The sequence below is a fragment of the Neomonachus schauinslandi genome, chromosome 2 (assembly GCF_002201575.2).
Source record: "Neomonachus schauinslandi chromosome 2, ASM220157v2, whole genome shotgun sequence".
Taxonomy (NCBI): Eukaryota; Metazoa; Chordata; class Mammalia; order Carnivora; family Phocidae; genus Neomonachus; species Neomonachus schauinslandi.
This window is the reverse complement of record NC_058404.1, coordinates 152,082,562-152,094,922: the sequence shown is the minus strand read 5'-3', so window position 1 is coordinate 152,094,922 and position 12,361 is coordinate 152,082,562. Positions and strand designations below refer to the sequence as shown.

Genomic DNA, 12,361 nt, shown 5'->3' with positions numbered 1-12,361 from the left:
ATTTATTTATTTATTTATTTATTTATTTATTTATTTATTTATTTATTTATTTAGAGAGCCTGAGGGGCAGAGAGAGGGAGAGACTCCCAAGTAAGCTCCACGCTAAGCATGGAGTCCAACCCTGGGCTCAATCCCACAACCCTGAGATCATAACCTGAGCAGAAACCAATAGTCCAATGCTCAACCAACTGAGCCACCCAGATGCCTGTCTTATTTTTAATTATCCAGTTCAGAAACTGCACATTTCTAAGATTTTCTGCAAACTACTTATTATTAGAAATAGGCTCTAAACCACATACAGGACTTCTGGCTCAAAAATTTTTAAGATTTCTTGTAATTGTTATTTATATCTATATCTATATTGCAAACTGTCATACAAGCAGTCATAGACTTACACATCAAGGTAATTGCACATTCCTTCTACACATGCATTAGCCCTTAATTCATTTCCTCTTTTTCAGACAATAGTAGAAATCATATTTTTATTATGTTGTCATTATTAATTTAAATACAATCATTTTCTTGCAACTTTGTACTTTATAGTAAAAGCATTATTTTCAAATGTCTTCTCACTTATTACTACAATCTAAACTTTCTGAAACGACCTCATTAAATAAGTTTAGTCCAAGTCTTTCCAAAGATGACAATAATTATTAGTTTGAGAACCATATTTTATGCAAAGATAGGAATAACACAAACAACTGCATTAGTATGCAAATAAACAGGAAATATTTGTGTAAATAATCAGGATAATATGGTTAACATAGGTAATGTGATGAGGCACAAATTTGGAGTTTGGAAAAGTTCTCCCTAATTTAGAAAGTACTGGCAAAAATATAATTTATTTTCATTCTAAAAGTTAGAGAATCAATTCCATGACAGATCTCTGCACTTGTTTTTTTTCTCTTTTCCTTACCATAATCCCTTTCTGGTTCATTTCTGCATATTTAAATCCTACATGTCTTTGAGGTAAATATTAGAACCTACCTTCCCAAAGAATTTTAAAGAGGTTAAGCATATTTTAAATAATTATATTCCATACTATATATGCTATCTGTTCCTATTAAAAATTCTACCTACTTTATTTATAAACTGTTTGATGCATTACATTGCGAGCTTTAAGACTTTCAGAAAAGAAATATTGTTCAAATAAATACAAGAGATTGAAAATGCTCACTAGCAAAAACCATACAATGTACAACACAAAGAATGAACTCTGATGTAAACTATGGACCTTGGGAAATAATGATTTGTCAATGTAGGTTCATGAATTGTAACAACTGTACTACTCGGATGTGAAATGTTGGTGGGAGAGTCTGTGCATGTGTGAAAGCAGAGGGTATATAAGAACTCTGTGTATTTTCTGCTTAGTTTTGCTATGAATCTAAAACTGCTTTAAAATTAAAGTCTATAAAAAATGCTTCCTAGTAATTATAGACATTTTCATGATGTTTAAGTTATGAGTAAACGTTATTGTAAAATTGTAAAATAAAAATCCAATTTAAATAAACCTCATATAAATATTTCTAAGTAAATAACAAAGACACCTCTTAATGAGGTAAATTTGGCTATTAATAAAATTAAATAGTATAGTTTTAATTTGCTGTTAAAAAATCTCTATGTGAAAGAGATTTGACCAGTATAAATACATGGAGTAAAGTTTTTGCTTAATATTTTGCTTACATATAAGTAAATACTTGTTCAAATATGAAGGACAAAATAATTTTGTGAAAAACTAAGAGAATTGTGGATTAGAGTTAGATACGAAAATATAGTCAAGAAATATATAACACATTATTTCTGAGTTTCCTGTAAAAATATGATTTCCATACACTCTTTCCATCATAATGTTGAACTTATTCTTACAGATACATTTGAACCAATTTGAGAAAACTGTAACATAAATTCTAAATTATGTATAAAACTTACATGCTTTGTGGAATTTTTGTTTAACATCATGAATAGTAGATGTTTGCACCACCTGAAAAGGAAAAGAAAATATAGAGAGATAATTATTTTAATAATGTATTTATTTGTTTGCTATATTTTTAAGAAGAAAACATAATTTAGTAAAGTATAAAATTATTATGAAATAACCAGTGTGTTTTGATTGACTTTTTATTCATTACTGCTTTGACAACCTTGAAATATTGCATCTGTATGCCTTTTTCTAAAATTTTATTTTTGTATGTAGCAATAATGATGTCATTATATGAGATTATTAAATGGTCACCTCAAAAATATATTTTTTAATCTTCTTTGTCCATAATACTCAATTTCTGGCTTCCAAACTGGTGAGACTACCAATTAAAATATGAATAAATATACATGATAGACAGAAGGTAAAAGAGTTTGTAACAGAGAAGCTTCAGTATATGAGGTTGATTTATATGGGCAAAAGAGGAAAATGTTTACTACAGAATATCATCTGAAAAAATATCCTATCCAAGCCCCCTCATTAGTTATGTTATTAAAACTCCCATCTCAAAATGGTAAGTCTATCAAAATTCATGTTAGATATATTAGATATATAATTAGATATATTATTAGTATTTATTCATGTTAGATATATGGATTCATCAGGATTGCAAAATGTATGAGGATGAGAATTCTATTTAAACACCTCAAGCCAATACAACATTTTTTTGACTCTCTGAATTTGTTCATATCGAACTTGCTAACTGAAATTTTTCTCTAACTCTGGTCCCTTTCACAGGCTTATGAAAAAACTCAACAATACTTCAAGATCTTTAACAAAGGACAAATCCATGGCCATTAAGAAAATATATTTCCTTTCTCTAAACACATATAGAATATTGTGTTCATGATGTATTTTATTGCTACACTAAAGTCTTACAGCTATTTTGAGAGAGTGAAGTGAATAATAAAAGTGCATAAAGAATGGCATATAAAAACACCCCAGGCAGTTCTAATTAACATTATTATATTGTATTTAATATTTAATTAAATATTAAAAGTATAACAATGAATGCATTGATTTTACCATATTCCACTCTCTGATTAATAGACCTATAACCAAGGGTGGGCTACATTATTCATAGAATGTTTTTTTTTTCTAATTTCTTCTATGAATATGGTTTACTAAATAAAATGTTCTAAGATTGAAGCACAGAATGATGATATTAATTCCCATTTGGGTAGTGTTGTAAAGAACAAAAGAACCTTAAAGAATCTGTATGAAAATTTCAAAAATTTCATAACATTGCTCTTATTAGGAAGAGGTTATAAATATTTATAAAACAGTTTTTAGATAGGGTAATATATATTTATATACTTGAATATATTATACTTCATTTAATTTATTTATTTATTTTTATTTTTTTTAAAGATTTTGTTTATTTATTTGAGAGAGAGAGAATGAGAGAGAGCACATGAGAGGGGGGAGGGGCAGAGGGAGAAGCAGACTCCCAGCCGAGCAGGGAGCCCGATGCGGGACTCGATCCAGGGACTCCAGGATCATGACCTGAGCCGAAGGCAGTCGCTTAACCAACTGAGCCACCCAGGTGCCCTATACTTCATTTTAATATTGATAATTTAACTCTTATATTTGAATTATATTTTTTAAAACATGGTGCTTTAACATTGTTCTGGTTTTATCTTACCACTACTTAAACACAAAGAAATTTTATATGTTCCTTTCTCTGATAAGGATGCCTAAAATCCATATACTATTTTCTAGAGTATCAATTATTTGTCCACCCCCCATTTCAAGGGCCATCTAATTTGGAAAAACAAGTAATTTTCATGATCAATAGCTCCTTAGAGTTCACTGTTGCTCAGCTCTCACTTGATGAAGGCATATTATCTTGTGTTTACATGCTAGTTATTCCAACCATCTCTGAAGTCCTTGAGGACAAAGACCTGGTGTTATTGCAGTCTGCGTTTCAATATCTAGTGCACCATATAAAATGTAATAGTGTTTAACGTCACTTCTGTTGAAATAAAAAAATAAAGCTGTGAGTGCAAATTCATGTGAAAACAGAAGTTTTTAAATCTGGAATGAAAAATCTTTCTCAAGTAGATTTCTGTGGAAAAGCTATGTTTTCCTAGAATAATTTAAAAGAAAGCACTGTGAATTGTTTAAGACTGTTGAATCACAGACCTGTACCTCTGAAACAAATAATACATTATATGTTAAAAAAAAAAAAAGAAAGAAAGAAAAAAGACGATAGCAGGAAGGGAAGAATGAAGGGGGGGGAATCAGAAGAGGAGATGAACCATGAGAGACTATGGACTCAGAAACAAACTGAGGGTTCTAGAGGGGAGGGGTGTGGGGGATGGGTTAGCCTGGTGACGGGTATTAAGGAGAGCACGTACTGCATGGAGCACTGGGTGTTATATGCAAACAATGAATCATGGAACGCTACATCAAAAACTAATGATGTAATGTATGGTGACTAACATAACATAATAATAAAAAAATAAAACTAAAAAAAGTAAATAAAAAATAAAAGAAAGTCTTCTAATTTGATATATGCATTTTTGCTCTGAATTTACAAATTTTCAAAACTAAGGTTATATTCTCCTGAAAGAAACCTACGTGTGGAAATGGGTTGTTATTGCAAGCTTTTAACAAAGTTTTTAATTTACTTTTTAAAAATTACATTTGACTTTCACATGTTAGAAAAGTGCTGATTTTGAATAAATCTTTGAGAACTGCCCTAGCTGGAGCAATTTTAGTCAAATACAGAAGAAAAAAATAATTAACTATTAAATGATTCAGACAGTATTGCTCAATTAGCCACAAGACTGTGCTTGATCAACTCCTCCAGCCCTTCTGTTGTACTCAGAACACAAAGAGAGGAAAATATGATAATTACCAGAGTATGTAAGACTTTCTGATTACTAAAATCGATGTCTCTGTAGCTTCATCAGAAACTTTATTCATAATAACTTTTACTTTTTAGCCAGTTTTAATACCTCTTAAAAAATACAAACTATCATCACAATAATTTGTTCACTTTTATAAATCACAATTAATTGTGCAAATGGGAGACATAAGTATTCTGACATCTGAAATCCTGAAATTCTCTTCATTAATGTTTCTTTCTCATTAGAGGAAATTGATCTTAAAATGTTAAATAGACAAGGTAAATGGTGTTTGTTAGTTGAATCAAAAATTTACTTCTAATTCCAACTGATCGTGATTGAGTTTTGGGTCACTATTACTTCATCCAACAATTTAAATTGATAGACTTTGAAAAAACTTTTCACATTCATTTGAAATCTAGGATTTGCTTGAATTTGCTTCCTATGCAGATACTGCAGTATTACACAGTAAAACTCTTTTTGTACTATTGCTACTTTTTAGAACTAAATTTCAGCTACTTTCTCAGGAACTCCTTGAAATGAACAGATGTCCTCAGAATACTGCTTATCCTGTTTAAAGAAATGAAAATTAAGGGATAAGGAAAAACAACAACCTCTTTGAAATTCATTTGACAGTAATTGCCATGACCACACCAAAAATTGTCAGTAAACTTTGTTTAGAAAAGAAATGTGTCCAGCAGTAAAGACACAGAAAAACAGAATAAAAGATGAATTGAATAGAAATGAATAAATGCAGAGGCATGAAAATACACACACGCACATACAGGCAAAATATCTGGTGCAGTTTTGCTAACTGGCATGAGCTTTTTGTTCCTGGTTTTCAGGACACAAGGAAGGGTACTAGCCTGGAGAATCATATTTTAGGATTGATTAATTCAGGAAAGTGAAAAATATTTCTCTAAGAATTTCCATTGGAAGGTTTTACATTAGCAAATGGGATACATACTTGCATATACTGCATATATTTTACTCGGAATGGATAGGAAGTATTCTGAGTAAACAGATATTTTACAATAAGTAATCTTCAGATTGTAACTAAAAATATTTTTATGATATATTTGTTCAGCTTTATTGAGGTATAATTGACAAATTAAATGGTAAGATACTAAAACTGTGCCATGTGAGGATTTGATATACATATGCATTGTTTGTTAAAGAATTTCCCCCATTGAGTTAATTAACACATCTATCACCTCACATTTTTTGTCTTTGGTGAGGACATTTAAGTTCTACTCTCTTAGCAAATTTCAATCATATAACACAGTGTTATAAGCTATAGTCATCAGGTTATACAATAGAATCACTGACTTTATTCATCTTATAACTGAAATTTTGTACTATTTTACCCCCACCCCCAGCCCCTGGAAACCACTTTTCTATTCTCTGTTTCTAGGACTTCATTTTTTTTTTAATTCCATATATAAGTGATATCATGCTTTGTCTTTGTCTTTGTATTTGTCTTTCTCACTGTGACTTATTTAACTTAGCATAATGCCCTCCAGTTTTATCCATGTTATTGTAAATGACAAAATTTCCTTTTCCTGGTTGCTGAATAATATTCCATTTTATACACACAGACACACCAAATTTTCTTTATTCAACAACTTAGATGGTTTCCATACTTTAGCTTTTGTAAACATTGCTGCAATAAACATGGGGATACAGATATTTCTTTGAGATACTGATTTTACTTCTTTTGGATATATACCTCAAAATTGGATGAATGGATCATATGATAGTTCTATTTTTTATTAATTTAATTAATTCAATTTTATTTTATTTTATTTTTTTGAAAGAGAGAGATAGTGCAAGTGGGTGGGGAGGGGCAGAGGGAGAGGAAGAGAGAGAGAATCTTAAGCAGGCTTCACACCCAGGTAGTCTGAGGTGGGGCTCAATCTTACAACCCTGAAATCATGACCTGAGCTGAAATCAAAAGTCGGACGCTTCACCCACTGAGCCACCCAGGGACCCCTATTTTTTATGATAGTTTTATTTTTAATTTCTTGAGGAACCTTCATACTGTCTTCCAAAATGGTGGTACTGATTTACATTCCCACCAATAGTGTACAGGGTTCCCTTTACTCTACATCCTGGCCAACACTTGATACACTTGTCTTTTTGGGAAGATTACCATTGTTAACAGTTGCAAGGTGATACCTTATTGTGGTTTTAATTTGCATTTTCCTGATAATTAGTGATGGTGAGCATCTTTTCATGTCTGTTGAGCATATGTATGCTTTCTTAGGAAAAAATACCTATTTTAAGCTCCTTTGCCCATTTTTAAATTGGATTATTTGTTCTTTTGCTTTGAGTGGTATGAGTTCCTTGTATATTTTGTAAATAAACCCCTTAGTGGATATGTGGTTTGCAAATATTTTCTCCCATCCATAGGTTGCTTTTTCATTTTGTTGATGATTTCCTTTGCTGTGCAGATTTTTTTTTTAAGTTTGATGTAGTCCTGCCTTACAGTTTTAAGTAGAAGAGGAAAAAAAATGACAATGAGATAGAAAACTGTTTCTCTATTTGTCTCTTTGTTGTAAGTTATTTTAATGATAAAAGAATCTTTAGTAATCAACTGACAAAATCATGAAATGATTTTTATCATTTAAATTACCTTTTTAAACAAGATTTAATCATTTTAATTCAAGTTTCATTGAATGCACTTCTCAAAATAGGTTGTGTCACACAAATGTGGTTCAAAACAATACACGCTTATTTTTCACACACACTACATGTATATCACAGACCGGCTGATGTATCTACTGCACATTTTCCTCACTCTAGGATCTACACTGAAGAAGCAGACATCACACAGAACATTGCTTATTTCTAGCAAAAGTTAAAAAAAGAAAAGATGGTGAATTAGATTAGGTTCTGAAAGCTTCCCTCAGGAAATAAATGCATGCTTCTCACCTTCATTTTATAGCACAAAACAAGTTACTTCAAAGAAGTAGGCAAGTTTAATTTTACCAATCTCCTGTGTGAGGACCTGCCAAAAATTCTTAATAAACAGCACTAATGTTCAACAGGGTTTACCTTTCTGATCATCAAATATTTGGCCCTCTATCCCTTACATTTCAAAATACACATACACCATGTCCTCATCTATGTAGCCATCCTCTTGATTGATAGATATAGATATATAGATAGGTTTTATGTTATATATTTTAAACATTATTGTAGTATCATAGTAGCTGGAAAATATGAGTTCCTTTAGCATGTGGGGGGATGGGGAGATAGGATATGAAATACAATTCAGTTTTCCTCCTTCACATAAAGTGTATGCTTTCCATCTTTGACCAAGACATTAGCTTCTTGGGCACATGAGAGAAATAAAAATGGTCAGATCATCAGATGTTAAATAAATATAAGATCGACTCTTTTTTTTCAGTTTTTTTATCTTTTTGTTATTCCTTTTTTTTAGTTTTTATTTTAATTCTAGTTAGTAACATACAGTGTTATATTAGCTTGAGGAATGTAATATACAATATTCAATAATTCCATATGAGACCAACTATTTTTTACATGAATTAGAAAATTACTTCTATCACGAACATGTCATGTAGAGTGTCCATAAATCGTGACTGCAAATAATAATCAAAATTTCTTTCTCAGTGTATATGGCAGACAGCTCAGCCTCTGTCCCTCATGGTACAAAAGTGGTAACTACGAGGCACAGCAGCATTCTCTTCCCCCTTGTACAGCTAGCATTTCTGGAAAAATAACTTTTATCAATTTCTTTCTAAAGTAGTTTTGAAGGACATAGGCTTCTAGAGTGTACTTTTCTCACAGGCTTACATGTAGAAAAAGCAACCATATAATTTATAATCCCAATGCAGACAATGTTAAGTCTAAACAAAATGTTATTATTAAATACAGTACAAAACAGGGATAAAAAAGTGTAATACAGGTAGGAGTCCTACCACTTCTCTTCTGGACATAAGGTGTCCTAAACAGCTATGATTGACCTTAAAGAAACTGAATGTTATTGAGACCTAGAACTTAGATCAATTTCAATGCTTGATATATATTATTTGCTATTCTTTCATCTATTACTTTGATATAGATTATCATTTTTCATCACCAAAGTGTGTTTGCTCCTAGTGTAAATGCTGTAATTAAATCATTTATCTCATTTTTGTTTTAAATTAATATGGAATGGAGAAATAGCATTGAAAACCATTAAGAATACTGCTAGCAGTCATAACTAACATCACTGAATGCTTAATAAGAGTCCACCACTATTCTAAGACCTTTACCTTTATTAAGTAATTTAATTAACATACCATCTTTATGGCTTTAGTTACAACATTATCTTCATTTTACATACAAGAAAACTGTGGCTCCAAGTGGTTAAGTAATTTATCTGGGTAACACAGCTAACAAGTTACAAGAATGGACTTTGGATGCAAATAACCTGGTTCAAAACTTATTCTTCACCATAGTACATGACATAGCAGAGGGGGTGAAAAAGGTGAAGGTAGGGGAATGGAGGAAAATATATTGAATATTTATCATTATAAGCACTGCTTTACGATCTATACAGATAGGCACTTGATCATAAGCAACCTTACGAAGTAAGTGACACTGAGATTTTTTAAAAGGTGAAAAAATTGTGGTCATGAAATATGAATGTCCTCCTGAAGTTATACAACCAGTCACTTAACTAATATGGATTAAAAAAAAAAATTGAGAAAGTATTCACTGTCATGTCTTGCTGTTCATAATATTTATTCCAAGCATTATATTTTGGATATTTATTATACAAATCAATCATTAGCCATTATACAAATGCAAATGACATTTGTATTTTATTAACATAAAAGGATCCAAGCTAACAACTAATATGATATGGTAAATATGTGTGGAGTTTGTTGTTTCATTCAAAAGTATTAATTGAGCACCAACTATGTACCAGTAACTTTTCCATGTGTCAGAGTGGAAAAACTCTCTCTTTCTCTTTCTGTCTCTCATTTTATTTAAAAATAATAGCCAGCACTTACGTAGTGTCTTATATGTACCAGGAACTTTTCTAAACAGTTAAATCATGTGAACTCCTAACAACACAGAGTTCGGTATTGTTACCCCAGTTGACAGAGCAGAGACTAATGCACTCAGATGTGAAGAGATCTGTGTCCTGTCCCATAGCCAATAAGAAACAGAACTGGGTTAATTATAAGTAGTTTTATACCTGAAAGCACTTTCTAAAATACTATGGCACAATGGCACACATTGAACTAATATTCAATTATAACTAATATTTAAGAAATGAGACAGTGAATAAAGAAATACATACGTAATATATCCGAGGATGACAAGTTTTAAGAAGAAAACATAAAGGAGGTAAGAGATGTGAATAATGGAAAGAAGAAATATGATTTTGATAGGAAGAAAAAGATGTATGAGCAAAAGCCCAAGCTAGATAGCAAACTATGCAGATAGCTTGAAGAAGATTCTTCCAGACAGAAGTAACATCAAGGACAGAGACCCTGATGGACCACCACATCCAGAGTATTTGAGAAACAGCAAGCAGGCCAGTGTGTTCGGAGCAGAGTGATTTAGGAACAGCGTGGTTAAACACATGACCAGAGAGATGAAGGTGGGAAATAATGAATAACTTTCTAGAATATGGGAGAGTACCTTGGATTTTCTTCTGAGTGATATATGTAGCTGTTGGAGGGTTTTCATCAGAGCAGTGACATGATATAACTCAAGTTTTAAAAGAATCAGTCTGGCTTCTGTAAATTGAACAGACACTAGGTGACAATTAAAATGGTACTGCAATAATAAATGATTCACCTATAATAATAAATTCCAAGTTCTATTTCACCAGATGATACTGTGGAACATGTATGAGCTGTAAGTACAGCAGATACAAACTCTAGTATATTTCCTGTTTTGCTACATATTCCATGGGTGTTTGTTGAAGACCCACATAGATCAGTCGGTATGTTAGAAGTGATAATGATTTGAATTTGGATGGTAAATTTCAGAGATATATTGTGTATAGAATAAAATGATATACTGATTGATTGAATGTAGTACAGACAGGGAGAAATTCTAGAGAATTGAAGCAGATTGATAAGCTAAGGTGAGACTTTCTCTGTCAGCTCATTAAAGAATTAGCTCCACACATGAATTCTCTACTGATGGAAACACTTTGATCATCTTGCAATCACTTGCTGAGTGTTAGTGTCTTCAACCTCCTAAATGAATAACCATGAGGCAACAGCAGGGACCCATCTGAAAAAAAAATAGCACTTTTCATCACACATGCATTATGTATTATAGTACTCCACATGTTGGTTCCTCCTTTTAGTATGGATGTGATGGTGGATGATGTGAGTATTTAGAAGAGACGTAATCTGGCAGAGTGGATATGGTGTCATTTTGTGCAGAAGCAGAGCTAAGCTGTGAGTTCAGATTTTTTTTTTCTATTATAGCACAGTATAAACCCGAGAAGAAATAGCTTGAAAATTAAGTATTTTAGTGAAGTTGTATTTACATATTTAAATCATGACATACTTGGACCATTAATTTAAGTTAGAGGAGTTCGATTGCCAACAAAGTTCTAAGAAGACATTATGTTCCCCTGAAACTAATAATACAGTATATGTTAACTAAATTGAATTTAAATAAAAAATTTAAAAAGGAAGATATATCTATGCAATGCCAGAAATGCTGATTGAAAGTAAAAGCAAATAAGTACATTTATGGATCTCTTTTTTTATAGTCGTAGAAAAATGTACTTGATTTTTTTCCTCTCATTTTGAAATGAAGCAGATTTCATTTTAGCATTCAACAGCTCAGGGTTTGTGGCTGTTCTTGCTGTTTATATGCTTCCTATAATGTCGAGTTAAAAGAATTCTACATAAAATATCTCTTAAGACAAAAGTAGTTTCTCAGGAATTTTAGTGTGAAAGCTCTTTGAAATTTTCCTATCTGTAAAAAAGAAGTAGCATATCTTCTGAATGTCTCAGGGATTCTATGTTAAAGTCCTTATTATATTAAATTCAGATTACAAATGGATTTTATTAAATGATGTTAATGAGAAACAGATAATAAATAGATATTCAATGGCACACAGACCAGTACTGACAAATGAAGGCCTCAGTTATATAGCCAGTAATTTATCAAATATTTTGCTAAAAGAAATTACAATTACATTACATTTTTATTTTTAAGAAATCAAATAGCCAATAATTGAAAAGTCAGAAATGCCCAAACATGAAGTAATATTAAATGTTTATTTTGGAGGCAGTGAAAATGTGTAATAAGGAAACTTAAACAGCAATAAGAAAAAAGACAGGTGATAATTCACACTTTTTACAAAATGATGTTAAAATGATGAGTTTATAAGAAGGCAGAGGTACAGCATTCTTGACTTAAGAGGAAGATCAATTCTCAAATAAAATATCCAATATGTTGATGTAGTAGGCAGTTCACAATAAATCTCTCTACAAGAGAACTAACTTCTCATAGGAAAATAAATAAGTGTGACATTCATAGG

General features: G+C 31.4%; 1 protein-coding gene across 1 annotated transcript in view; it reads right to left on the bottom strand.

The window, feature by feature from the left end:
• TECRL (trans-2,3-enoyl-CoA reductase like) overlaps positions 1-12,361 on the bottom strand; it is a 107,641-nt gene that overhangs the window by 77,832 nt on the left and 17,448 nt on the right. The window contains exon 2 of the mRNA XM_021702422.1: positions 1,930-1,981. Coding sequence (XP_021558097.1) covers positions 1,930-1,981 — 52 coding nt within the window. The remainder of the gene's footprint in view (positions 1-1,929; positions 1,982-12,361) is intronic.